The 27,745-nt window shown below is 38.4% G+C and overlaps 1 protein-coding gene across 1 annotated transcript; it reads left to right on the top strand.

Annotated features, from left to right (window-relative positions):
* The first annotated feature begins 52 nt into the window (after window positions 1–52).
* On the top strand, window positions 53–27,726 carry LOC132121541 (ETS translocation variant 4-like). Its single transcript, XM_059531043.1, has 12 exons — window positions 53–247; window positions 809–899; window positions 1,129–1,176; window positions 6,608–6,661; window positions 17,114–17,243; window positions 20,386–20,619; window positions 20,973–21,259; window positions 24,067–24,135; window positions 24,720–24,767; window positions 25,476–25,648; window positions 26,531–26,632; window positions 27,268–27,726. Exons 1-12 carry the CDS (start codon window positions 191–193, stop codon window positions 27,493–27,495), a joined length of 1,521 nt encoding a protein of 506 aa, XP_059387026.1. The 5' UTR covers window positions 53–190; the 3' UTR covers window positions 27,496–27,726.
* Window positions 27,727–27,745: the final 19 nt, after the last annotated feature.

A 27,745-nucleotide genomic window follows, 5' to 3' on the forward strand; every position in this document is an offset into this window, starting at 1 on the left:
GACCAGAGAGTGTGTTTGTACTCACACTGCCTTTTTTTTTTTTTTGTGAATGGAGCTCATTACGTATGCAGCCTTCTCGCGCTCCATTCACAAACTGCTGCTGTTGCTGCTGCCTATGTCCGTCTTCCTTCCCCTCTCAGTCTGCGTGGATCTCCTTAAAACACAGCCTAAATGACCACAAACGGTTAAGATGGATTATAAAATGGATGGATATCTGGACCAGCAAGTGCCTTATACTTTAGCTAATGTGAGTATGGCTTTATTCACTTCAAAGCTTCGTTGGGCTTCACGCGGGGATGTTGTGCTGTTCCTCTGTCGTCGTTGCATGTGATTTGTTTTAGGCAAGCGATTTTGCGCTGAAAACTCTTTTCAGTTTTGGGCTGAAACCAAGTAAAACTGTCGCAACTAGTCTACTACTAATAACTATATCTCTCCATATGTTGTACGTTGTGCTCAAAAGGTAAAGTTTAATCCTCTCAGTAAAAGCTTTTCTCAGATGTGAATTATTTTTCCTTTTTTCTGAATTCAATTCAATTTCTGAATTTTCCTTTTTCAGGATGTTTGAATTGTGAGTATTTGCTAATGTAAGAATTCAGTTTTGATGTGGAATGAGCATAATAACTATCACATTGTATGCCAAAAAAGTATTTAGTCCTAACAGAATTATCACTTTGACTATTTCTTTATAAAATTGTTTAGGTTCTCTAGTGGGTTTTTAAGTAAATATCCATCCTCATGCTTCTGAAGTTAAACTCTTATTTTCTGTGTATGTATTTTTGGCTTACATAATGTAGTTTCTGTTTTGTAGAGGTCGCAAGGAAATGGGCCCCTAAATAGACTGTTGATGGCGACAAAAAGGAAATACATGGACACCGAATTACCCCCTCAGGAATCCGAAGGTAAAGTAGCAAGCAAATGTAAAAATGTTATAATGTTTTATCTACACTGTATATTGTCAGGACGGTGTCTTTAAAAAGGCAGATTTTACAAGTGAACAAGCTGATTTATCAAAATGTCAGAACAATTTTTCTGGTAAACAGATTATGTATATATCAAAAAAGGAAATAAATATTTGACGCTCGTGTCGAAGGACAGATCAGGGTGATAATTATTTCTGTTTCTTTTCAGATCTCTTTCAGGATTTAAGCCAACTTCAGGAGACATGGCTCACCGAAGGTATGCGTCTATTCTAAGCAAGTATTGTGTCTATATTGCGATAAATATGTCCATCTAGTGGCAGTGAGCAAGGAAATGTCAAGATCACACTGCTTGGTGAGATTTACAAAACAAAAACAATAGAAAGGTTTAGTATCAGGTGGCTTAATGAGGCAAGACAAGCTGTTAGAAATAATTCATATTTAAATGTTAGAAATTTAGGAGGAAAAGGTTTTTAATAGGTGTAGTCCAATACAGTTTTTAATGCCTGAATTTAAGATTATTATTAGGCTATTTGTTTTTTACTGTACATAAGGAAAGTCATTGTGTACATTTGTTGCTTTTGTAAAGTTTACAAAAATGCCTTGATTGCACAAGGCTGCTGGTTACATTTTATTTGGAAACTCCTGCCAAAAGCTCTTAAAGCCTATACTCTCAGGCCAAGCAAACAAACAGTATCAAAGCTGGACAGTCAGGAGGCAAATAGTTGAAATGAACCCTGCCAGAAACAATTTACTGTGTACATGTCAGAGTGTGGAGAACACAAAGGCTGCTCTCAATGAGACCGGGTGGCTGGAACCCCGCTGTTCTGAATGAATTATACATCTGTCCCTTAAACCCTTATGTGTATTTTAAAATAATAATTAAGGTGATATAAATTCAATTTTAAAAATGAAATGATAAACAATGATTTTGTCCACATTGAGCTTATATTGGAAAGAATGCTAATGCATCATTTTATCTTGCTTTATCAGAAATTAAAGCAGCCTGTTTGTAACTGCATACAGTTAAGATGACATATGGCACATACGAGATGCATTATCTTCAGATAACACCTAAGAGTCTTAAATTCAAGGATTGAATTAGGGAAATAACAATAATATTATTATTATATACTTGAATGATTTTTACTGAATATTAATTCATTAATATTTTTATTTCATTTATTTAAATATTTAGACATTAACAGGAATCCCTCAGTGTTGTTAACGGAATATTTGAAGGATTTCAAAATGTGTTGTCAAAACAAAATAAGAGTTCTCAATAAATTACATCATCCTCAGAGCAGAACTATCAGCTATTATCATGCAGCGTCAAACTGTGAACTTCACAAATCAATCAGGAGACATGGAAGGCAATTACTAGAAACCAGGAACAACAGAGATCCATCCCTTACTCCATGACAAGTACACTGAAGTTTAACAGGTGCAGAAAGTCGCTTCAGCTATGAAGTTTGAACAGTGATTATAGTGTTTTGAGAGCACTTTAATTACACACTTGCTCCTTAAAAGCAGCCTCATTTTTCCTGGCCGTGAACTTTTCTTTCTTCTTTTCGGAGAGAATGGCTTTTAATCAGGTGGTTATGATGAGTAATTCACCATATTGTTAAAACAGACACTGCTGCAGGGATTTTGCACTTTAAATGCTGAGATAAAACATAGAAGGAGGCCAAAAGTTGTTAATAGAAAAACTGTGAGTATTCTTTACATTTTAAGATGGACCTCCTTGCTCCTCCTAGGACCTGCTGAACTAAAAAAGAAAAAAAAAAGTCATTCAGGTTATCAAAAAAAAAGAAAAAAAGAAGGAAACATTTCTCCATGCTTGCACAGACAAACTTTGGTCTTGTGCTGACTTGCATTTCAAAGCCCTTGACAGGATGTTCCTGGAAGCTCACTGACTTGAAACAAACGCACACACACACACACACACACACACAAACTCCCACAGACATTCACAGACACACGGTCTGATGTGACCATGTATGTGTTCACTTTCACAAACACAGACTTACTAGACTGAGAGAGATCGAGTTGGTTTCAGTCAGCCCTGTAAACTCTAAAAAGCTTGAGGGACTCACAGTTAACAGTTTTTTTTAAATCTGTCTAAAAATAGCATGTGCTCCTTTTTAAAAAAAGTTTAAGAACCTCTGATTGATTTATTACTTTATCTGGTGGGCCAGATATTGGCTTCAGCTTTGGCTTATAAAATCATCCTTACTAATCCTCCTCGGGGCAGAAAAGAAAAAGAAAAAAAGAACTTAAATGACTCTAATATAATTACAGTAAAGCAACAGGATAAGAGCAGCATCTATGAAATTAATGTAATTTCTTTGAGCATGCTCAAAGGGGAATCAGTACGGTTTCTGTCACACAGGAAGTGCCAGATTAATGTTAAAGAATTGGCCAATGTTCTGGTTTCTACTGGCTAAAAGAGGAGAGAGAATATGCCCAAGAAAAAAAGAAGTGTGTTACAAGTGTCACAGTCATTCATGAACCTGCATGACTAAGAGCAAGAACTAGTGGATAAAGAGGAAGAACTTTATCTTTAAGTTTCTTTTGCTCGGGCCTTTTATTGAGCCATAAAGGCATACATTTTTAGTTTTAATCCACTATTATTATTATTATTATTATTATCATTATTTAAGATAAAGGTCACCACTTTACATTATCTTTGCATTAAATTCAGGCTTTGAGAGCAAATATTTTATGGTGCTTTGAGATATCGATGTGGTATAAATCTGAGAGCAAGCCTTACTTTTGCAACTTAGTCCAAAAAACATTAGAAGAAGAAAAAGGAAATTCAAGGTCACTATCATCAATATGGACATTTTAATGGCTTTATTGAAGGACAACTCAATTTGGCTCATTTTAATTTATCAACATAATAACAATGACTTGTCGAGGCTTTTTGTCCAACTGTATTGAGTGGCAGTCCTTGGAATCATATTCCATTATTGAAACAGTATGAAAATCCATAAAATGTCAAGTCAGCAAATCTGCATATTATTATAAATACCCTTTATGGGACATTATTGATTGTTACTGTACATTATTATGCAATCGGTATCCATTGCTTGTTTCCATAGATTTGACCCCAGCATGACCTTTAAAGAAACATAGTCATCTGAAGCTCAACAGAATCTATCCACATTTAATTTGGCCATAAACACCAAGGAAATGACTGTACACAATGCCAGAAACATGTATCTTACAGTCATAAGCATGCCAATAGTTCAATAACATAAAAACAAATATCAAAGATATCTTTTCTTTGTCTGAGGCTCATTAGAATTTTGAAACTGCACTTTTCTTCTACTTTCCCTTAGTTATTTTCTCTATTCTTTCTCTCGCTCCCTTAATCTTCTCAAACACTTATTACACAACCTTAAAAACCAGCATTCAAAACGCCAAAGCAAGTGATGAATTTAAGAAAACTTCATCAAGCTGAGCTGACCAACACTGTCTGAGAATGTCCTTTAGTTTTTCTATCTGTGCAGGAAGAGACATTTAGTGTTAATGCTACGCTGCTACATTTGCTCTCTTCTGAATCGTTTCTTATTCTGTTGAAACATGCTTACCATGGATAAGCGAGGTAATTGATCAGCCGAAAGACTGTAAATCCATCAGCAGGATCCAGCTACAGTGTTGGTGATGGGTAGGGGAGGACATCACTGCTTGTGGTCTGAAATTGATCACTCCTCATTATGTTTAAATTAGGCCTGTATATGATACAGAAGTGGGGTGCCGGATATGCACATGAACCAAGTGAAATTTCTATGCAACATTTTTATCCTTGATAATTAGATTGTAGGCTTTGCATAACGATGTGGCATCTAAATTTGATAACTCCAATCAGCCCTTCCCCATGCCAGAACCAGCACTGGTACTCCTTAAAAAATATGAAATAAAAAGACAAATTAAACAGTCAAATTAGTTTAGACTAAATGAGTAAAGCTGACATAGTCAAAGATACTAGCAAAATAAATAAACAACAACAAAAAAGCAAAAATACAAAATAAAAGGAGAGAGTAACTTTTGATACAAGATTAATAATAGCCGATCTAATGTTCATCTAATGGAATTCAGCTGTAATCAAGATATCGGCATACACGTGCACTCAGTGGTGATATTGATCTGCTGCCTGTGGAAAAGTGCTGGCACATGGAAAAGTGGAGGTGAAGGTCATTGGCTGTCCAAAGGGAGTAACTCAGGTTTCACAGGGATGATGAAGAGAGACACAGGCTAGGCTAATGGACAGCCAATCCCTTCATCAAATCACAGTGTCCATTTAGGCTTTGTGTGCTCAAGAAAAATTACTTGGTTTGAAAACATATTTAGGGCCCGAGCACCAATGATGCGAGGACCCTCTTGGGGCAAGCTCCACAGCAGACCTCTACCCCACAGTCAAAGCGGCATTACGTCATGCAAGTGCAGACTCAGAGGACGACCTTAAAGGTTTTGGGTGCCATTTGGGACAGGGCCTTGGAATTGCTCTGTTTCTTCTTCTTTTCCAAAGGGAATCGCATTTTTGAGTGCTTTAACATACTTAAACAGTCACAAAACTTTGCAAACGCATCAGAACTGGTGAAAACATACTTCTGATATGGGTTTCAAAATTGGGTGTGGCAAAATGGCTTGATACCACCATCTATAAGAATTCAACATGCATGTACAAACAAGTCTCTTGGATTGAAGTCCTAAGCGCAACAGGAAGTAAACCATTTAGAATTTCCTCTTTGTGCAGTTTTTGCCATTTTCAGATGTCGTTCATGAACAAACTCCTCAGTTTTAATCGGATCATCTTCAGATTTGGTGAGTGTAATCATAAGGCCTTTGCAATGCTACATTGCAAAGATTTTCAGTTTTCAGCGAAGTTCGTGTCTGTGGCAGCCTGTCAAATTTCGATGTTTCGCCATTAAACATGAAGTTACTATAACAGTGTCTACATTAGCATACAATGTCGGATCTGCCCCAAACTTCCCATATTTGATAAGAATTCTCTCCTGAACACATGCCCATGCCATTATTCAATTGTAGTCATAGCGCCACCTGCTGCCAACAGGAAGAGGCATTTTTATACTGTAACACACTCCTCCTAGAGATTTAATGTCTTGTCTTAAGGCCTTTGCAGTGTTTAATTGTAAAGATCTTCAGTTTTCATTAAAGCACATGTCTGTGGTGGCCTGACAAAATTCAATGTTTCTTTCGCCTTGGAAAATGATGTAACTCAGCTGTACAATGTCTGATCTGCCCCAGACATCACACATTTGATAAGAGTCTTGGCCTGATTATATGTTTACATTTATATGTATGTATGTATGTATGTATATATTAAATCCTTCAATGTATCTTTTTTCTTGATTTAAATGCACTAAATTGTAGTTATACATTTATTTTATTTACTTATACTTTACATTTAGATGTCTAAATTCATTAACATTTTTACATCAGAAACAGCGGTTCTAGTATCTATGGTCATATTTTAGAAAATTGCATCTCTGCTTTGTTAAAACTTTAAATGTATCTGTCATCTGGGTTAAGATTTGGGTTTCACAAAAGAATATAAAAACAAATGTGTTTTCTCACATAATTTTCATACATATGTCATATATGTGAATATATTAGTACATATTTTTAGAATGCTTAATTAAACATTTTGGTGTTCTCTGCAGCTCAAGTTCCTGATAGCGATGAGCAGTTTGTTCCCGACTTACACTCAGAGAACTGTAAGTACATCATTCCTTTTGATTTACGTCTTATTCATGAACATTAATGAACATGAAACCTGAGAGGCTGAGAAAAATGCCAAAAACAAAAAGACATAGATAAAGAAGAGGAAGTAGGTTTGTCCTCCAATCATTTGTCCAAAAAGTGACTGATTGACAACCTGCTGGAGGCTGAGGCGTGAAGTTTTTCAGACGAAAAGTCCTGTTCTCAGCCTCTGTGGAACAAAAACACATGATACATGACCTACTACTTTTACACTGACGTGTTTGGATGTTCGTACTAAAGAGCGCCCTCCATTTGCATGTGTCAGAAGACTCAGTTGAGCAGCTAAGGAAGCTGGTAAAAGATCATTCAGCAGTCAAGCACAAAGATTACCTTTTTGTGTCTGACAGAGGTGTAAATGGGAAAGCAAATTCCTACCGCACAATGCAAAGGTCACCTTTTCAACTGCAATCCTTAGTTTGTTGTGTCTCCTGTCAATGGCGTGCCAGGCTTTGTGGTGCATGCTCTGTAAACAGTTCCCCTTGAACCTTTTGTTACAGCCATTCACAACTTTTTGGGTTGGGCCTTTACCGCGCTAGCAAGTCTGTTATGGTGACAATTTTTTCAAGGGTTGCAAAGTTCATGGCATGAGTCATAGATCTTGTTTTTTTCAGTAACACGAACCGGGCAGTGGCTTACTAAAAGACCCAGGGTAGTCGCAATCCCAAAACTCATGTGTGCAAACAGTGCTATAGTACCCCATTCTAGATCTGACCTCTAATGACAGATGCTCCCCATAACATATTGTTCTTGTCTGTTGTGCAACAATGAGGGGGAGGAAGTGGAGATGAACTCGGGGGCAGGAAAGGGTCATGTCTACTTAACCCCATCAGGACATAACCAATCACGAGTGCTCTTTGCCATTGACAGCCTTTCCTTATACTCACAGAAGAGAAGGGAGTTCAGGCTGACAGGCCTGTCACATTAGTTAAGTGGAGCAAAGCTTTGACTGACAGCAACACCCGCCCTTTCATTTAGACGTAACGGAGTAATAACTCATGAATTGGTCGCCATTTGAGGTCGCTCATTGAAAAAAAAGCCTTGAGTTAACAAAGTGGCTATAAACATAAACATATTCTCCCACGTTTGTGGTCTTTATGGTGTTGGTCAGTTTATGCCACCAGCTAAGATCCAAATGCAGCCTCCTCCCTATTGCTTTGCTAGGTTCAAACACTCTAAGATTATCATGGCATTCAGGTGAGTGAGATGTTTTGCTAAATCATGCCAGCATGTTACATTTCATAATTGTCTCTTGGCCTTTTGTCTGCAAACATATGAGGGAAAACAAGATACATGGAGTCAAGTGTTTGGTTGTTTTGCCAGTCAAGTTGTTTCCCGTCTGGGCATGACCGTGAGTCTAAGACTCTGGGACAGAGCGGAATGCCAGATTAAAGGAGTGGGGGAGGTGCTGGACATGCTGTTGTGCAACACCTGCACATCTGGCAAATCTATCCCCATCCCTCTTGTTTTTCCACATTGAGAGTCTCCATCTGGCGTAACTGTGACCTGTTTGTCATTATTAGGGATGGAACTAATTTGGTACATCCTCGGTACATAAAACGTCATTCAGAACTTGGGTTATAAATGTGAAACTGATTAGTTTGACTAGTTAGGGAATCATTAATATGTTAAATGCGTTTAAAATACTCCTCTAGATTTAAACTAGACTGTACTTTAGAAAATGAATAGCCAAAGGTAGTGAACCAGAACAAGAGATCACAAAGCAAACACAAAAATTCCCATAAATTTTAATATACAACAAATATAAATATCAAAGATTAAACACTTTTTTTTCTCTCTCTCTTCGAAATCTCTTTAAAGTATTGATTAGTACAAGGAGATTTTGTCCTGTTTGTAATGGCACTCAAAGAACAGGATTCTATCTCCCATTCATGAAAATGCCCAAGAGCAGAACTGACTCCACCCTGGTGGTTCCTTTTTCTGAATGGAGCTTTTAACCCCTCCCCCATCCTGTTTCCCCTCCAACTGTACTAAAATGTGATAATTTAGGCTTCTTTTTCTCTCTTGTTCTCTCCGTCTCAATGCTGAGTGTTCCAAGATGTGAGTTAATCCTGCAAATGCTGTGTTGTGAGAGCCATTGTTTGGTTTTTTGCCGTGTTGTAATATAGGAAGTTGTGGCTATAAATTCAGTCCCAGAAAAGAAAAGTATACAGGAAAAAGAGCAGTAGAGATGAAAACACAGGAGATGTGCAAAGGGATTTTTGAATTTACAGTCTCAAGCCTGTTTGCACTTCTGTTAGCTCTCTCGATGTGTCTGATACATAACTAGATTGTGCTGTCGTGCTCACCCCCTCCCCTCGTCAAACAAAATATGCAGCTCTACAGCTCTCAACTTTCCAAAATACAGCTGCTATGCAACAAAGTCTGCAAAAACATCCTCAAGTGTGTCAAAAATGTACAGAGACCAGTCATTTTACCCCGTAGAGGGGGCCAGGCTTTCCTCTTTCACTAACTTTCTGCAGTGAAACGAGCCACACGCGTACACACACACCGACACACGCGCACATTTAAGCCCCACATTTTTTATGAATGGGCTGGTTGTGAGGGACTGGCTGAAGCAGCACATTAAGAGAAAACGGAATCTCCATTCATGATTTGGACTGACTGAGAACTGTGCTCAACACAGCTTTACAGAGATGTTTTTCTTTGCCTCTTCATCTTTTTTTCTTTAACCTCTTTCTCTTGCTGTTGTTTCGCTGTTTCTTTGTCTCTTTTTCTTTCACTTTTGCTGTTTCTTTTTCATCCTCTTTAAGTTCTTAGCTCTCTTTTGCTTGCTCTTTCTTTCTAAAAATTTAAAATGTATAAACTATTTTAACTATTTAAATTATTATTATTATTATTATTATTTACAACATTTATCTCTTAATTTAAATTTAGACATTTAGAAAAGTATGGGGTCAGTAAATATATATTTTTAAATGATAATTTTTATGCAGCAAGGATGCATTAAACTGATCAAAAAGTGACTGTAAATACATTTGTTACAAAATATATATTTTTTAAATATTGTTTTGAATATTTATTCAAAGAAAGAAAGAAAAATACCTACTCCACAAATCCACAGAAATATTAAGCAGCGCGAGTATAATAATATACAATAATATGAAATGATTTTTGGAAGATCATGTGTCACTGAAGACTAGTTATGGCTGTTGAAAATTCAGCTTTGCCATCACAGGAATTAATTACATTTTAAAATAAATACAGTAATTAAAATAATAATAAAAAAAATATTAAAACTTTTATCCTACAAAACCTTTTATTCAAAAGTTACTTTAAATTGTAATAATATGTAATTATTACTGTTTTACTGTATTTTTGATCAAGTAAATGCAGCCTTGGTGAACTTTTATTGATTAACCATGATTAATAAATTGTTTATTTAATATAATTTTTAGCTTATAGCTACAGGTGCTGGTCATATAATTAGAATATCATCAAAAAGTTGATTTATTTCACTAATTCCATTCAAAAAGTGAAACTTGTATATTATATTCATTCATTTCACACAGACTGATATATTTCAAATGTTTATTTCTTTTAATTTTGATGATTATACCTGACAACTAAGGAAAATCCCAAATTCAGTATCTCAGAAAATTAGAATATTACTTATTACATATTACCAATACAAAGAAAGGATTTTTACAAATCTTGGCCAACTGAAAAGTATGAGCATGTACAGCACTCAATACTTAGTTGGGGCTCCTTTTGCCTGAATTACTGCAGCAATGTGGCGTGGCATGGAGTCGATCAGTCTATGGCACTGCTCAGGTGTTATGAGAGCCCAGGTTGCTCTGATAGTGGCCTTCAGCTCTTCTGCATTGTTGTGTCTGGCATATCGCATCTTCCTCTTCACAAGGTCAGGCGAGTTTGCTGGTTAATTAAGAACAGGGATACCATGGTCCTTAAACCAGGTACTGGGAGCTTTGGCACTGTGTGCAGGTGCCAAGTCCTGTTGGAAAATGAAATCTGCATCTCCATAAAGTTGGTCAGCAGCAGGAAGCATTAAGTGCTGACTGACTTTACACTGTACCTCAAGCGACATGGATTGTGTGCCTCTCCTCTCTTCCTCCAGACTCTGGAACCCTGATATCCAAAGGAAATGCTAAATTTACTTTCATCAGAGAATATAACTGTGGACCACTCAGCAGCAGTCCAGTCCTTTTTGAAGCGAGACGCTTCTGACACTGTCTGTTGTTCAAGAGTGGCTTGACACAAGGAATGCGACAGCTGAAACCCATGTCTTGCATACATCTGTGCGTAGTGGTTCTTGAAGCACTGACTCCAGCTGCAGTCCACTCTTTGTACATTTCCCCAATATTTTTGAATGGGTTTTGTTTCACAATCCTCTCCAGGGTGCGGTTATCCCTATTGCTTGTACACTTTTTTTCTACCACATCTTTTCCTTCCCTTAGCCTCTCTATTAATGTGCTTGGACACAGAGCTCTGTGAACAGCCAGCCTCTTTTGCAATGACCTTTTGTGTCTTGCCCTCCTTGAGCAAGGTGTCAAAGGATGTCTTTTGGACAACTGTCAAGTCAGCAGTCTTCCCCATGATTGTGTAGTCTACAGAACTAGACTGAGAAACCATTTAAATGCTTTGCAGGTGTTTTGAGTTAATTAGCTGATTAGAGTGTGGCACCAGGTGTCTTCAATATTGAACCTTTTCACAATATTCTAATTTTCTGAGATACTGAATTTGGGATTTTCCTTAGTTGTCAGTCATAAACATCAAAATGAAAAGAAATAAACATTTGAAATAGTCTGTGTGTAATGAATGAATATAATATACAAGTTTCACTTTTTGAATGGAATTAGTGAAATAAATAAACTTTTTGATGATATTCTAATTATATGACCAGCACCTGTATTGTGGTAACTAATGTAACATATACAATCTTGTTGGAAAGTTTTACCTTTCTTCTGAAAGTCTGAAATCTAAAAGATAATTATAAGACCAATGTTTGCTCGAAACCAGCAGTTTCAAAGTTTGAGGATGTTTTTGTAGGTGGATACATGCCAGACTGTAAGTGCCAGTAAACAGCAGCTAGGTCACTTATTTAAAGCTTGTGCTTTGGTCTGCTGTTGGAAGAAGTTAGAACATCCTATTCAGAGGCTGAGGTATGGCTGCTGAGGCATTGAATAGACAGCAGTGTGTATTTTACTGCATCGGTGCGGACAGAAGCAGTGGGGCAAACACTCTAAACCTACCCAGGAAATTGCCTTTTCTCCCTCCTCTCAAAGAGGGGTTTTTTTCCCTCCCTTCTCCTGCTGATTGAAAAGAAACTAAAGTGGGGGCTAATGATAACAGAGCATATGTAACATAACATACACGTCCACACACATCAGAGACTTCCAGCGCAATGCGATAGATAGTGTTTGGAGACACAGAGTCTCTTCCAGCTAAAAAGTGCAAGTCATCACTAGTCTAAATCACTTAGCTCAGTCAATTGTTTCAGCATAATCTGCATAAAAAGCAATGATGGATCTATTGATCGAGGCTGATCTCAGGAGTAGATCAGGCAGCATAAGAAAAAAAGCTTGAGTGTTTCTTTATCTCTTTGTGTATAATTAAGATATCGTCCCAGATGAGAGTATTTCTCACCAGCTTGACAGAAATTCAATGAGAAGGTGTAATCTCGCATCTCTCTGCAGGTCTTCATTCTTTACAACAGAATTCATTATGTAATTTCTGCAATGAGCAGAAAATCAGTATATGCATTAAACGTTAGGAGTGGACTGCGATATATTGAGGGCTGACGAATGTGAGGTTGTGAGTTTGATTACTCTTTCCACATGAACGCATGCTTAACAATATCATGTTGCGATGGATGACATCATTCTATTGCATTTGCAAATGAAGGTCACCCACCTTTCACATTTTCACTTTTGTCTAGTTTTTCAAAAGTTAATCTTTTGGTAATGGCATAATAGCTTAACGATTCACTGTTAAAAGAGGGATTGGTGCATTTCTTTTATTGGCAAAGCAGGTCTTGTCAGAAGAAAATGTATAAAAAATTCAGTCATAAAGGGAACTGATACCACGTGGTTTACAGAAATGTGTCACTTGCCATTCAGACCTAGTCAGCCAGACTTGCCCACACCCAATCATAATTTGACATTTACTACAAAAACACTAAACATATTAAGCATCCAAAAGTGTTTTCAAACAAAGACATGTTGAGAGCAAAATTGAGCTAAACACGAGACTGTCTGATGGTTTCTACTTATCTTGACATTCAAGTTTGCCAACAATTTTTGAGCTATCAATAGCTATCTGAAACTCAAAAGGGGAAGTCGCTGACACTCAGAACTGACAGTCAGCAGAGTACAGTTTTTATGGAAAACCCCTGGCCATTCACTATCTGAGAGAGGCCCGAACTTCTTTTTTTGTTTGCATTCTCTCGCTTGGTCTCTCTCATTCTGATCGTGTTGACATGGACACCACATGTCTGCCACATGTTGCTGTACTGTGCTGAGATGACAGCATTGTTTCTACAAAACCTCTGGCTGAAAGAACAGTTCTTTCTATTATCCACATCCCACACAGGACTTTCCACTGATCATTTAAATAATGGTGGATTTACAAGAGCTCCTGAAAGAAACACGGAAAGCTCCATGAAAGAAATAGCTCAAAAACAACTTCGTAATGCTCACCAGGCCATTATACACACTACCAAAAGTTTGGGATCAGCAATACTTTAATTCAGCAAGGTTTAAAATGTTACAAAAGTTTTCTGTTTCAAATTAATGCTGTTCTTTTGAAATTCTGTTGATAAAAAATCCTGAAAAATGGTCACCGTTTCCACACAAATATGGACTGTTATTTATTAAATGTTACTTTATTTTAAGTCATCATATTAAAATGATTTCTGAAGGATCATGTGAAGCAGAAGTCTAGAGTAAATGCTGCTGAAAATTCAGCTTTGCCATCACAGGAATGAATTACATTTTGAAAATCATTAAAATAGAAAAGAATGATTTTAACTTGAAAAATAATATTTCACAACATTGTTGTTTTTACTGCATTCTCTGATCAAATCAATGCAATGCATACTTTCAAAAAAATAAAAGAAAAAGGAAAAAACTAATCAGTGTTTTGATTCAGTATCATCTGGACTTTTAGGTGCTGTAATGTCTACAGTAAGAGTGTCTAAATTTTATTTGAAATTGGATAATTATAATAGTGACTTTCTGTTTTGCAATCCTGCTGTTTACTTCAGTTTAATACCTGATGCACTTTCTATGACGGGCTGTACTTAAAAAGAACCAAGACAGCTTTGAGAGCCATGTTAAGTGGGCTGCCCAAAATCAATACTGCCATTTCAACCTTTAAGCCATTTAGACATAATTGGAATCCTTGTTGTTCTTATTGATTTGTCACTGTTGGTCTCAAATGGCCAGGGGAACGCCAGGTGGCATCTCTTCACTCACTCTAATCTGAAAATCAAACTTTATCACAACATCGGCTCAAATATCAAACACAAGGATTCACTCACATCACACCCAACTAATGCATTATTTTATCAGGTTTTTAGTTTTTATCTAACAGTCTTTGCATAAAGACTTGTTCTGCTCATGATTTGTTTTTTATCTGATGCAGTCCACAGCAGTCACGTTCCTCTGGTGAGATATGATAGGCTTACAGTCTTGAGATATTATTACTCAAACTTTGGTACATTGTACTGTTGAGTTGATACGGATGTATCTCAATTGTAGCTGTCATAATATGAAAATGTCCAGGATGTGAGCAAGACATGAATATACAATAGTGTCCAGATGATCGTTTGAGTTAAGTTTTAACTCAAAAGCAAAGTTGTCCTGCCTTAACAGTGACTGAAGTCTGATTTTCTTAATCCAAAGCACTGCTCAAAGGCTCAATGGTACCTTTATTAAAAATAAATTGATTAGTAATTACTTGTACTTTAACACACTTTCTGAGGATGATCCCCCAGAGCTTTCAGCTAAGGCCACCATACCTCCTCCTGTAACAGCTGGTGGATCTTCTTCTTTTTTTTTTTTTTAGGGCAGGGGGGTATCGGGGTCCTGAGATTTGTTTGTGGTGGGAATTGACTGAATGGCCTTCTATAATGATCCCCTACTTCCTAAAGCACTCAACCATGACCATCACCTTTCACCCCTTATCCTCTTCACTGAATCGTGCTATTTACATATGTAAAGTCCAGCTCCCACCTCAAGCCCAGCCTGTCTCTAAAAGCTCATTCTGAATGGAGACACTCTTGTCATTTAGGTACAATGCTACTGGTTTTTCACACTTAGATGTAGCTTGAAGGGAGGTGTGAATGGTAAATGCACACGTATGTAAAGACAGCGTTATTTAGCTCTATATGTTGGCAGGTTTATAGCCTTACGTGGCAGATTGCGATCACCAGAGGTGTCAAACTCATTTTAGGTCAAAGACCAAATTATTTATATTGGGATAAAACAAAAGAGAGCACACAGAATGTATTTCAATAATCAGAGGCTTTAATATTAATATAGGGCCTATATTTTAAATTTGTAATTAGAGAAAAAAAGCTCAATTTAATTGCAGACCTGCTTCTTAAAGTCTGAAAACTGTATTTTCGCTATTATTGCAAGTTATAAATGCAAATGATAGTTGGAAAATTTACAGCTGTAAATTCTTATACATGCATCAAATAAAACCAAATGTTTACATTTACAAAGCATAAACATGATCCAAACTCTCTCACACTGGCCCCTGATCTAAACTCTTTGAAAATAACAGTAAAGTAGTTGTGGAGTCCTTCCAGTGCAATCGAAATTAAATTATTACTAAAAAAAGATATTCAAGAATTCCTCTTCAGTATTAGCCGTTATAATAATAGGGCCTCTGGAAAGCTTTAAGACTCTCTCCTGATCACTGACTACGTACTTTACAAAAGCAGGACCAAGAATATCTAAACACAGATGTTACTAAACACATTTAGGATCACAACCTCTATCCCCTCCTTTTTCCCAAGCAACAAAACCTAAGAAATATGAGTGGCTTTAGGGAACAGTGATGTCAATTTCACATGAATCGTAAAGAGAGAAAGCAGAAACTGAGAGCTTTGGGCAAATGACACTAAATAAAGAACAAGAGCTTCCATCTTTGTCACATCACTGTTTATTCGACTGCCATCAGTCCGTAAACTCAAGGAGATTTAACGACAGACGGATGTGTCTTGATAATGTTATACGTTCCAGAGGTGTCCCCCTGAAGTCCTCGTTTGGTCCTCCATCCCATTTTAGAGTATTTAGAGTAGAATGATTGATGGCTTTAATAGAGTGGTTTCAGTGTCTATAGTGATTCTATGTTCGTAATGAAGTACATTCAGCCTTATTGATCAATTGAGCAGTACATTATTAAAGCTTTTAAATGTCAAATCTATAAATCTTGCATATATGCAGACTCATTATAGGGGTGAATGTTTAAGAATTATTCATTCTTTTTATTTTCAACTCTTTCTCTTTTGATTTGAGTATTGTCTTTGAGAGGGCAGGGCATTGTGTCATAGTGTTACAGTTTTGGAAGGTATTTTTCTTGTTTTTGTGAATGAAATATGCAATTACCTGGGCTTCAGCAGTGCCTGTTCTGTCAGGTCTGCGCCCACGACAATCAACACATAAACAGCCATAAACACAGAGCTGCTTCTCAGCTGGAAGAGCACAGCTGCTGCTGTTTAGCCTGAGCGGCCCAGAAAAACATCCTGTACCGTGCCGTCTTTGAGCCCGGCTGCTCCCCTCCAATAATAAACAGCACTGCAGTTCAGACCCAGACCCCACGCATGCTGGACGGCTCCTCTGCTACTCCTCAGCTAAATGCCAAAATCTCTAAAAGCTGGGCTGAAGAAACACAACCAAACCTTTTGTTAATGACCAGCTGCTGATGTGTTTATAAAAGGCTTACTCATTTAACCATAGCCAATGAATGCTTTTAGCAGTTCTGTGCTTTGAAACAGTTGAGGAGGAAAAAATCTGGAAATTATAATTATGAATCTAATGCACATTAATAATTAAACTAAAATGGCTAAGTCCACTTTTATTGATTAATGGAAGTGATTTTAATGCAACTTTTTATGCTTGTGGATGTTTATGTCTATGATCATTTATGATTTACTTTGAAGCTGAGTCCAGGGCACAAAACGTTTTACTGTGTCAACTGTGGTTGAGTTTAATTATGACGTTTGCATGACCTATCGCCCTCACTATGGCTAAGGACAAACCAAGACCATTAATGTATTTGCAATACATGTGTAACACTTAACTCTTGTTTGTATATGCTTGTTGTATTTTTAGTGCAGACAAAAGGCTGGCATTTATCGAGATAGGAATTCGCTGGAATGTGGTTCATTAATAAACCTGTTTCTCTGTGTACCACAGCAGTGGCATTCCACAGCCCGCCTGTGAAGATCAAGAAAGAGCCTCAGAGTCCCGGCTCAGACCCCAGCCAGTCTTGCAGTCACAAGCAGAGTTTCAGCTACCCTAATGGAGAGCAGTGCCTTTACGCCAGGTCAGTCAAAAGCTGAATGCTGTTCCTTGATGCCTCTCAGTAGATGCTTATTTCTCAAACATACTTTTTTGGCATGGACAGGTTTACTGCATGCACTTTTAGCCCTATATTAAACACAGAAAATAGCTTCTTAAAACACGTCACACTATAATGCAGGGTTTTTCAAATATGGCTCTTGGACACCTCTGCCCTGCAGAGTTTTGGCCTAATTTTGTTCAAAATTACGTTACACTGATTCGTTCTTCGATTTCACTAGGGCCATAATCAAAGACACCCGAGCAAGCTAATTAAGGTCTTCAGAGTTACTAGAAAAATAGTGGTTGGTGATTTTGATCTCTTGAGCTAAACTCTGCAGGGCAGTGGCCCTCCGTGTTCAGATTTGAGGAACCCAGCTATAATGCCTTAATCTCACACATATAAGAATCACAGGAGTGTTTTCATGCCCCTAAAAGTCATGACATTTCCACCACACTGTCCTTTTGAATACATCCCGAATGATGCAATGGGTTAAATAGCATTTAAACAATTTATTAAATAAAACGGCAGACAGAAAGGCTGGTTTCACATTTTATTTTATTAAATACAACTAAATAATAGTTTCACACATAATATAATTTGTAAATTAATATAAAATATTTTTTCCACTTTCAGATTTAAAAAAAAAAAGTTTAGAAAGTTTTAAAAAGTAATTTCTTTTTTTAATAAATATTTGTATTATACATTTGTTACGATCGGAGACCCAGTGAAACGCAGGAGACGAGAGATCCAAATGCAGTGTGGGTTTATTTGGGTAATCCAACTCAGAATCCAACATGCAGAGGTCAAAACCAAAAATCCATCCAAACAAACAAGTAAAGAGGAATAGGAACAGGAACGGGAACAGGAACTCGGAAGATGAGGAACTCGGAAGGCGAGGAAACTGGGTGACGGAAAAAAAGACTCCATGCAGACAAACAGAAAAGGACTGGTTAATATAGGGAGGATAATGACTAACAAGTGAAGACACCTGAGTGCAATTAACAGGAGTGCAATTACTGTGATGAAGGGACAAGGCTTTGTGGGAATTGTAGTGCCTACGGTGAGGTGCCTATGGGGAAGTGAGACCACTAGTGGAAACTCAGGGAAACAGAGACCAGACAGCGTGACATTACCCCCTGCTCCACGGAGCAGCTACCAGATGCTCCAACCGAACCCGAGAAGAGACCAAGGAACACAGGGACCAGGAGGGAAGTGGAGTGGCGGAGGACCAGGGGGAGGGACGGAGGGCCAGGTAAAATGGGGAAACAGAGACAAGAAATGCAGAAAACAAAAATAAGGAGCCCAGGAGGGAGGTGGACCGGCAGAGGATCAGGGGGAGGGACGGAGGGCCAGGTCCATAGATGGAAACAGAAAGAAAAACAAAAACAAGGAGCCCAGGAGGGAGGTGGACCGGCGGAGGTTCAGGGGGAGGGACGGAGGGCCAGGTCCATAGATGGAAACAGAGAGAAGAGAAGCAAAAACAAAACAACAACAACAAAACACAAGTCCAGGAAGGACATAACGTTCAGTCCCCAGGGCCGAACCGACAGGGCAGGAAACCAGAGAGGAGCAAGGTGGAATTGGAGCCCTGCGATCGAGACAGAAGCCCACCAGGGGCGGCGCAGAAGACCACAACATCCGTGCGGTTGAGACAGAAGCCCATCAGGGCGGCGCAGAAGACCACCACATCCGTGCGGTTGAGACAGAAGCCCACCAGGGCGGCGCAGAAGACCACCACATCCGTACGGTCGAGACAGAAGCCCACCAGGGCGGCGCAGAAGAATACCACATCCGTGCGGTCGAGACAGAAGCCCACCAGGGCGGTGCAGAAGACCACCATATCCATGTGGTCGAGGCAGAGGGCCACCCGGGTGGCACAGAAGACCACCACAGTGGGATCGATGACACAGGAGAGCCAGTCTGGTTAGGCAAGTCTGAAACAGAGAACATGAACAAGTTAAGGGTGGCCTCCGTGGCCACGACAGGATCAGTCGAGCACTCAGAGAGTTCAGCTGAGACGTGACGAGGCTATGGAAGTTTAACAGAGACGAGGAGAGGCTCTGGTAGTTCAGCCGAGACGAGGAGAGGCTCTGGTAGTTCAGCCGAGACGTGGAGAGGCTTTAGTAATTCAGCAGAGACGTAGAGAGACTCTGGTAGTTCCACAGAGACGTGGAGAGACTCTGGTAATTCCGTGATGTTTAGACTGGATTCAGGAAGATCAACGATGACTTGACTCTGCTCATGAAGATCATTCGTGACTTGACTCTACTCATGAAGATCATTCGCGACTCTGGAAGGTCAACGGGAACCTGGGAACATTTGTGCCATGGCACCCACCTCATTGCCCTCTTGGCGGAGGGTGGTTAATTGCAAATATTTCGCCCTCCGCTCCACCATACTGGCTGGGGAACGGGAATGAAGTCCCACACCGCTGGATCTCGACATTGATGGAGTCCTTCTGTTATGATCGGAGAGCCAGTGAAACGCAGGAGACGAGAGATCCAAACGCAGTGTGGGTTTATTTGGGTAATCCAACTCAGAATCCAACATGCAGAGGTCAAAACCAAAAATCAATCCAAACAAACAAACAAATAAATAAACAGGAATAAGAACAGGAACGGGAACAGGAACTCGGAAGACGAGGAACTCGGAAGGCGAGGAAACTGGGTGACGGAAAGGAAGGACTCCATGCAGACAAACAGAAAATGACTGGTTAATATAGGTAGGATAATGACTAACAAGTGAAGACACCTGAGTGCAATTAACAGGAGTGCAATTGCTGTGATGAAGGACAAGGCTTTGTGGGAATTGTAGTGCCTACGGCGAGGTGCCTATGGGGAAGTGAGACCACTAGTGGAAACTCAGGGAAACAGAGACCAGACAGCGTGACAAAATTCTCATATTTTAAGAATGAATGTCTAGGTAAAACGTAAAACGAAAGTCTATACATACGTATACTTTTCTAGTTTTAATGTGACCCTTATTTAAACTGAGAATTTTTTTTTTATAAAAATACCCAAGACATAAAAAAGTTAATAGTCAAATATACGTCTGTACATGATCTCATGCATGTAACAGGAAAGAAATGCATTGTTGACTTTGAAAGTGTCTGTGTGCCCTGCAGTGCCTACGAGCAGAAGAGAGCAGCCGTGGCAGCAACAGCAATATCATCATCAGCAGCAACAGGAGGATCTAAGAGTTGTTGTCCAGGGACACCTATGTCTCCTATGCAGCATTACTCCCCAAAAACAACAGTGGGAACTCGGCCGGAGTCAGGGTACATGAATACACCCTCAGCCAGCCAATCCCATGCCTGCCAAAGCCACAGCCACAGCCACAGTTACCCTATGAACCCCAGGTAACAATAATGATAAAGAATGTGTAGCTGTGTTTACTTTTAAGATGGTATGCATGATATATCAGTACCATATCGGTTATCGTAATTTTAAATACAAGTAAATCCATATGGTTATTTAATTCTGCATGTTTATTTCCTGTTTTTCATTTAAATGACATTTTCTGTCATTTCACTCTCACTTTAAAGATTTTAGAACATTAATATTTGCTATTCATTGCTTATCTGTTAAAACATAAAATATCTGTTTATTAATCTCTTTTTTTTACCTTCAAAAGAGAACAGTTAATAAATCTTTCTTGCAAAAGCATTTTTCAGAGCCGATGTGTTAATCAAGGTCTCGTTTTCCCTCCCAGTTCCAGGTTCCTTTCCAGCTCTGCTGAGGTGTGCCCACCATTCGCTTCCCAAGGCCAGGCCCTGCAGCGTATGCATCCTGCCCATGCCAACGGGGGTGGAGGCGGTGGTTACCATCGGCAACACTCTGACCCGTGTTTGCCTTATCCTCCTCAGCAGAACTTCAAACAGGAGTATATTGACCCTCTGTATGACCGAGCTGCCCACATGGCTGGGCCACAACATCAGAGGTTTCCTCCTGCCCATATGATGGTCAAACAGGAACCCACCGACTACACTTACGAACCTGGTACGTGAGCCAAAAGAATGATGACACAAAGTAAACTGATTTGCATTGAAATGGTCTCATCGCTATTCTCTTCCTGAAAAAATCTAACTATGTTATGTCACTTATGAAAACAGTAAATTGGTCGGGAAAACCCAAAAAATATTTTTTCAAAGAGATTCTGTTTGCTGTTCTCCACTTCCACATCCACTGACAGTTTGCAAAGGTCTCAACAGTGTTTCTGTACTTCTCCCCGCTCCTGCTCCTTTGCCCCTCCCTTTCTGCCTAGGCATAGGAATTTCATTGAGAAAATGGAGGGCACTGGACAGACTAGAATCCCCAGCGGAGAGCTTGCGGGTGTAGTGTTGCAGCAGCGGCTTCCTTTTTCTGCAGGCAGATGAATTCATAATGGAAAAATGAGCGTAACCACAGTAAACTGAGCCTGTGCACTGGCTTAGTTGAGCGGGTGGGAGGTGGGGGGGGGGTTGTGTTGTAGCCAGGGGTGGGGGGTAGGGGGGCTATACTCACAACACATACAAACTCACCTCCTCCCACTCGGCTTTAGCGACTGACAGAGGGTCGAAACACATCACCCTGCGCAGGGCCAACTTATCAGTGCTCTGGGAAAGACTACAAACAACAGTGATCTAACAAACATTGCACATAGATTAGCTTAAAAACTAGTTACCAGTTCAACTATTATTTTAAGTGGAAAAAAAGGAAACATGACTTTTTCTGGGTTTTTTTGTTCCACTTTTAGTGTTTCGAGGAACTACTTGTCCATCTTTTTGTTAACTAAAACTAAAACTATTAAAATGATTAATTAAAATTTCCATAATTGAATAAAACACATGAAAAATTAAATTATATCATAAATATTATATGAAAACTTACATTTAAGATTTAAACAACAATTAGAAATGTTACATTGGTAATTAACTGAAATAAAACAAGCTAAAGTACTACAATGACCAAAACCGAAATGAAAACAAAAACCCTCAAAAACTAATAAAAAGGACAAAAGCACATAAATGAACAAAAAATTTAATGAAAACTGAAAAGACAAAAATAAAAGCAGTAATTAAATAATACAAAAATAAAACTTTTTCACTAATATCACTGAGAAAGACTGATGATACTTAGCTCAGATTCATACGTGCAGAGATGTGGCAGCTTGGGATGAGATAGTCTGGAACAAAAGGATGTTTGTGTGAGGATAGTGTGCCCTATCTGAGGAGGAGTACAGGCCGTTATCAGTAGATTCATCCCTGCCCAGGCCGGTGGCTGCAGCTCTGCTACAGAACAAAAATAGAAAGAAATACAAGCTAGCATTAATAAGAAACCATACCAACACTATTGTACCACATGGTAGGGCTGGATGATAAAGCAAAATAAAACTGATAACAAGAAATGGCTTAGTGTGAATATAAATTCGCAAAGTCTGTGTAAATACATGTGCGATGTGTTTCAGAGTGAAGTGTGGCACTTTGTTTATTTACACGTGAGCAGTTCATGATCCTGTGTTTTCAGCATCCTAGTGCGTCCTGCAATATATGGGAAACAACAACAACAAATACAACAACAAACTGCATGCGAGTTTGGATCATACTCAGTTTTTTTGTTTGTTTTATAATTTAATTATTATTATTGAATCTCTTTAATAATAACACTTTTAAATACACTTTCTATTATTATTATTATTATTATTATTATTATTATTATATCTGAAAAATCACAATTAGATATTTCCCCAGTCATGCAGCTCTTCCATGCAGTTTATGGTTTTATAAGTGGTCCTGTGAATGTTTCAGTTGAAAATGGAACTGAATGAAGTTCCAGTCCGATAGCTCTGTCAACAGTTACATTAATGAGCTGAGAAAAGTTCTCTAGTTTTGAGAGCTCTTTCTCCCCTGTGACCTCTTATCACGGCCCCTGCCACTGCATTCTCAAGCCGTGAATCATGACCCCACCTCACAAACTAACCGTTTATCATTTATACAGTATAGAAGGAGAGAGAGAGGAGCAGTGGTACAACAGTTATGAAGCTGATTCTGGCTTAATGCAGTGTTGTGTGACTGCTTTAAGATCCACTGCTCTTTACTGCCTAAAAATAAAGCTGCAGACAGGTGATATTATGACAAATGACTCAATGACAAATGCACCTTTTGTCCTTGCAGCACTCAGTGGCAGAGGTTATCAAATCTGCAGATGCACCAGCCTCACACTCTACAGAAATAGTGCCTAAAGAGGACTAGCAATGATTAGCTCTGTTCTCAAACCTTCTAAGGCAGCATATCCTAACCACAAAGTGACTTCATGAGGGACTAATTAGAAATGCTCTGTATAGGCAGCAACTCACAAAGAATAGCGCTTCATACAGGAGACCTTCAATAGTTTGCTTCAATAGTGCTAACGGTGTGATACACTAATTCAGGTTCACGAGTTAATGAAAAGTTAACTGATGAAATTGAATGAAAAAATAAAAAATAAATAATAATAATAATTTTGGGCCTGCATGATTAATCAAAATAAAACGGACATTGTAATCATGATGCAGCATCTCAGAGAAGTTATAGTAACACAATAAAATACCTATGTAAAATTCAACATTTGTTTCATCTTGTCTTCCAACTTGGATTTATAATTATGTTTTTATTTCTTTCTGTAATGCATACTCTAAACCAAGATGATAAACTTTAGCTTTTGCATCGAACCTTAAAATGCTGCTAATGTAGGAAACTCATTATGGGTTTTGGAACAGAGCAGTTGACTATTCATCAACAGGAAGCATAAATAAAATGTATGCATACATCCGTGTGTTTTCCCTACAGATGTGCCTGGTTGCCCATCCATGTATCATCACAATGAGGGCTACCCCAACCCACAGCACAACAGTGAAGGTAAGGAAATGGTTTGTTCTTCTAGAACATGCAGCTCTAGTATGGTTCTAGAAGATGCAATTCACACACTCACAGCATGTCAGGATTGGCCAGTACAGTGCGGTCACTGGCTAACCAGGCCAGAGGGGCTGTGTTTCTGTTGGCATGGACATTTGTTTCTCCCTTGCCTAAAGAATTCCAGGGTAAATATTACTACTGGAAAAGACAAGTATTTTTCCTGGAGTGAAGAAAAATAATCCCTCTATTCGCTTGCTGCATTTGCCGCACCATTTTGGGTATTTTCAGTTGTAAACTGATCTCTGTAATGAGCCATTAGATACAGAAAATTTAGTTCCTTGCATAAGTATACATGACCAAATAATAATAATAATAATAATAATCTATGTTTCCCATAATAAGAATTCATAAATATCAATGGAAAAAATAGTTACCGTATTCATTCATTTCAATTTGAAAAGTCAAACAGGAAAATGCTCATTATTATTAATGACATTAATGCATTAGCACAATATACCTGTAACTCAGTTGGGTTGTCTTGGTATCCACATTGAACTACTAATAATTCCCTTGTCCTATTTTACTAGGTTATATGTTTGAAAATGATTCCCGTGTTGTTCCTGAGAAATTTGAAGGTAAGTCTAACTGGTCCAGATGCTGTTTTCATACAACAGGTATTCATTTCAAATTCAAATAATATGTTCAAGTGCCAAGCTCAGACAATGAAATGTTTTAACTACAACACACAGAAATGAGAAAACAAAATTAATACAGTGGTGACCAATAGTCTGAGACCATTACTGAACATGTATGAATTAATAAAAATAAATTAATTAATAAAATCCCCTTACAAATTGTTACCAACATAACAATCAGAATGGAAAACTGAATTGAGAAATGGATATAAATCTAGTATATGGCTGGCCTCTCCTACACTGAATGAACTCCACAAGTTTGTGTAAAACCTGATGATGACATTCTCCAGGATGATTTGAGAATGATCTAGAGCATCTTGTGCTTCAGTGGAAGCAAGAACATCACATGATCAGCGTCACAAATTTGCTTATTTGATTAGCGACCTAGAAAGTGTACAGAAAAAGTGCAGATTCCTAAATACTTCTTATTCCGTTCATAACCTTTCTTCTTTAATACTTTTTTTTAAATCCTAAAATTTGTTTAGTAGGTTTAAATTGGATTTTGAATCTAAGATTTTCAGTGTGGTCTCCCCACTGTGATTTCAAATGAAGTCCTTATCACCATGTGTCTTAGCTTGGATAAAAAGTTTTGATATATGATTGCTATCTACAGGTGAATTAATGGACAATCTCTTTTCCTGTGCTCAGGTGAGGTGAAGCAGGAAGGAGGCGGTGTGTTTCGTGAGGGAGCCCCCTATCAGCGCCGTGGCTCACTGCAGCTCTGGCAGTTTTTGGTGGCCCTCCTCGACGACCCTGGCAATGCTCACTTCATTGCATGGACCGGCCGTGGCATGGAGTTCAAACTCATCGAGCCAGAGGAGGTAAAATTGGGTTTTTAATAGTTCTCAGAAGGGTAAATATGTTTTATATCCAGAAAACTTTAATAGCAATTGATCATTCAAAGAACCAAGATGACAATATGAATATTGTGAGGTCCAGATCAATTCGATGCAGTGTTTATTCAGCCTTCACAAACTATAGAGAGAATAAACAATGGGTTTCAGAGATTTGCTTGCGATCAGCTCATAGTTCCCCAGAGACTAAGAACACATCTGTACACAATGCCAGTTTTCCATGAACTGCCATGCATTATTTACCCCACTTAGTGCATAGTGAAATAAAATGGAGAATTGCTCCATTTACAACCTTCCATTTTGCTGGAGTCTAAGCACACTGCAGCGGTCGAGACGAGAGCGTTAACCTCCTATTGTCTGTGGTCAGTAGACGGCTTAATGGCATGACTCTGCAAACTATCCTGCAGAGATACATCCATCAATTCTGCTCAGCTGTACACATGAATCATTCACATTACAGCCAAAGTTTTATTATCGGAATTAAAGCGTACAGCTCTGTTGAAGACCAAACAATTTGTTCCTTAAATGTCTACTGTCAAGATGGAAAACCTTTTTTTCCTAGGGCCCTCAAGTAAATCCTTAAAGTTTGGGATAAATGAGTATTTCCTCTAGGTTTGACAACTAGCAGTTTGGGCTATGCACCGTGTGGTGTTTTGGTCAGCGTTCAGTGGTATATGCTTCTTTGGTTATATAAAAGGGAACTGCATTATTTTGTGGGGACTCGCCCTTCCTTTTCATAGTTCAGTTGTTGTACAGTCACAAAGGACCTCTTGTGTTCAAATTAAGTCACTGCAGTACAGTCATTTCCTGCTCTTATGGTTTGTATTATAACTTATTTTGACACTCTAGGTGGCAAGACTCTGGGGGATGCAGAAGAACCGTCCAGCCATGAATTACGACAAACTGAGTCGATCTTTGCGCTACTATTATGAGAAGGGAATTATGCAAAAGGTATTGCATATCATATTTTATTGTCTCCTATGCTATTTTTCCCCCTTCACTTCAACTGTCACGTTGGGTTGAGATTTTATTTACTCCAAATATAGACGCCAGAAAGATTTGTGTAACATTACAAATAATTTTAATTTGTGTAAAACTAAATAATAATAATAACCTAACTCCAAAATTTCAGTTTTATCTAATCAAGTAATGTTGTTTCTGTGTGGTGTTAGTTTGACACAAATGATACAAAATACATTTCAAATATAATAAAACAAAATGTAATTTAATCCAGGTGTGTACTTATAAAGTATTTATATGAATCATCTGAAAATTCATTACATTTATTTATAAACTTATATAAATTACTAATTTATTTAAATCATTTTATTATACAAAACAATACAAAACGTATTTTTAATCACATATGATATATGCATTTCATTTCCATTTTTATTTCTCGGGTGTCAAATTAAGCGCAAAAGGAGAAACATTATTCATGGATAATCTAACAATTAATTTTGTATCAACCTGATACTTCCATTTTATGCATGTTTTTTTTTAGATGTTAAAAATGAGTTTGGGGGTCCCAAACAGAACATGAGGGTTATTATTTTTGATAATGAACCTTTTTTTTTTCTTTCCAGGTAGCGGGTGAGCGTTATGTTTACAAATTTGTGTGTGAGCCGGAGGCTCTGATATCCTTGGCTTTTCCTGACAATCAGCGGCCAAGTCTGAAGGCAGAATTCGAACGCTACGTCAATGAGGAGGACACAGTGCCGCTGTCTCACCTCGATGAGGGGGCGTCTTACCCTCCTGAACCAGCTGCCACCAACATGGGCCCTCAGTCCTACTCCAAAGGCTACATGTACTAATGCCACCAACATTCTCCCATGTTCCATCCCAGTTTACAACCCACTGCACCTATTGCACATGCCCACCCCATCCACTTGTATATAAGGCTGTTTCTTTTTTTATTTTATTAAATTAATCTCATTAGGGACTCTGCATTCCTATCACTTTTGAGGCCTATCTAATCTAAACACAAAACTGTGGTTCAAGAGATTGCTTAATAAAGACCCAATATTATTACTATACCATGAAAACAGTCTTGGTTTCTTATGT

The sequence above is a fragment of the Carassius carassius genome, chromosome 39 (assembly GCF_963082965.1).
Source record: "Carassius carassius chromosome 39, fCarCar2.1, whole genome shotgun sequence".
NCBI lineage: Eukaryota > Metazoa > Chordata > Actinopteri > Cypriniformes > Cyprinidae > Carassius > Carassius carassius.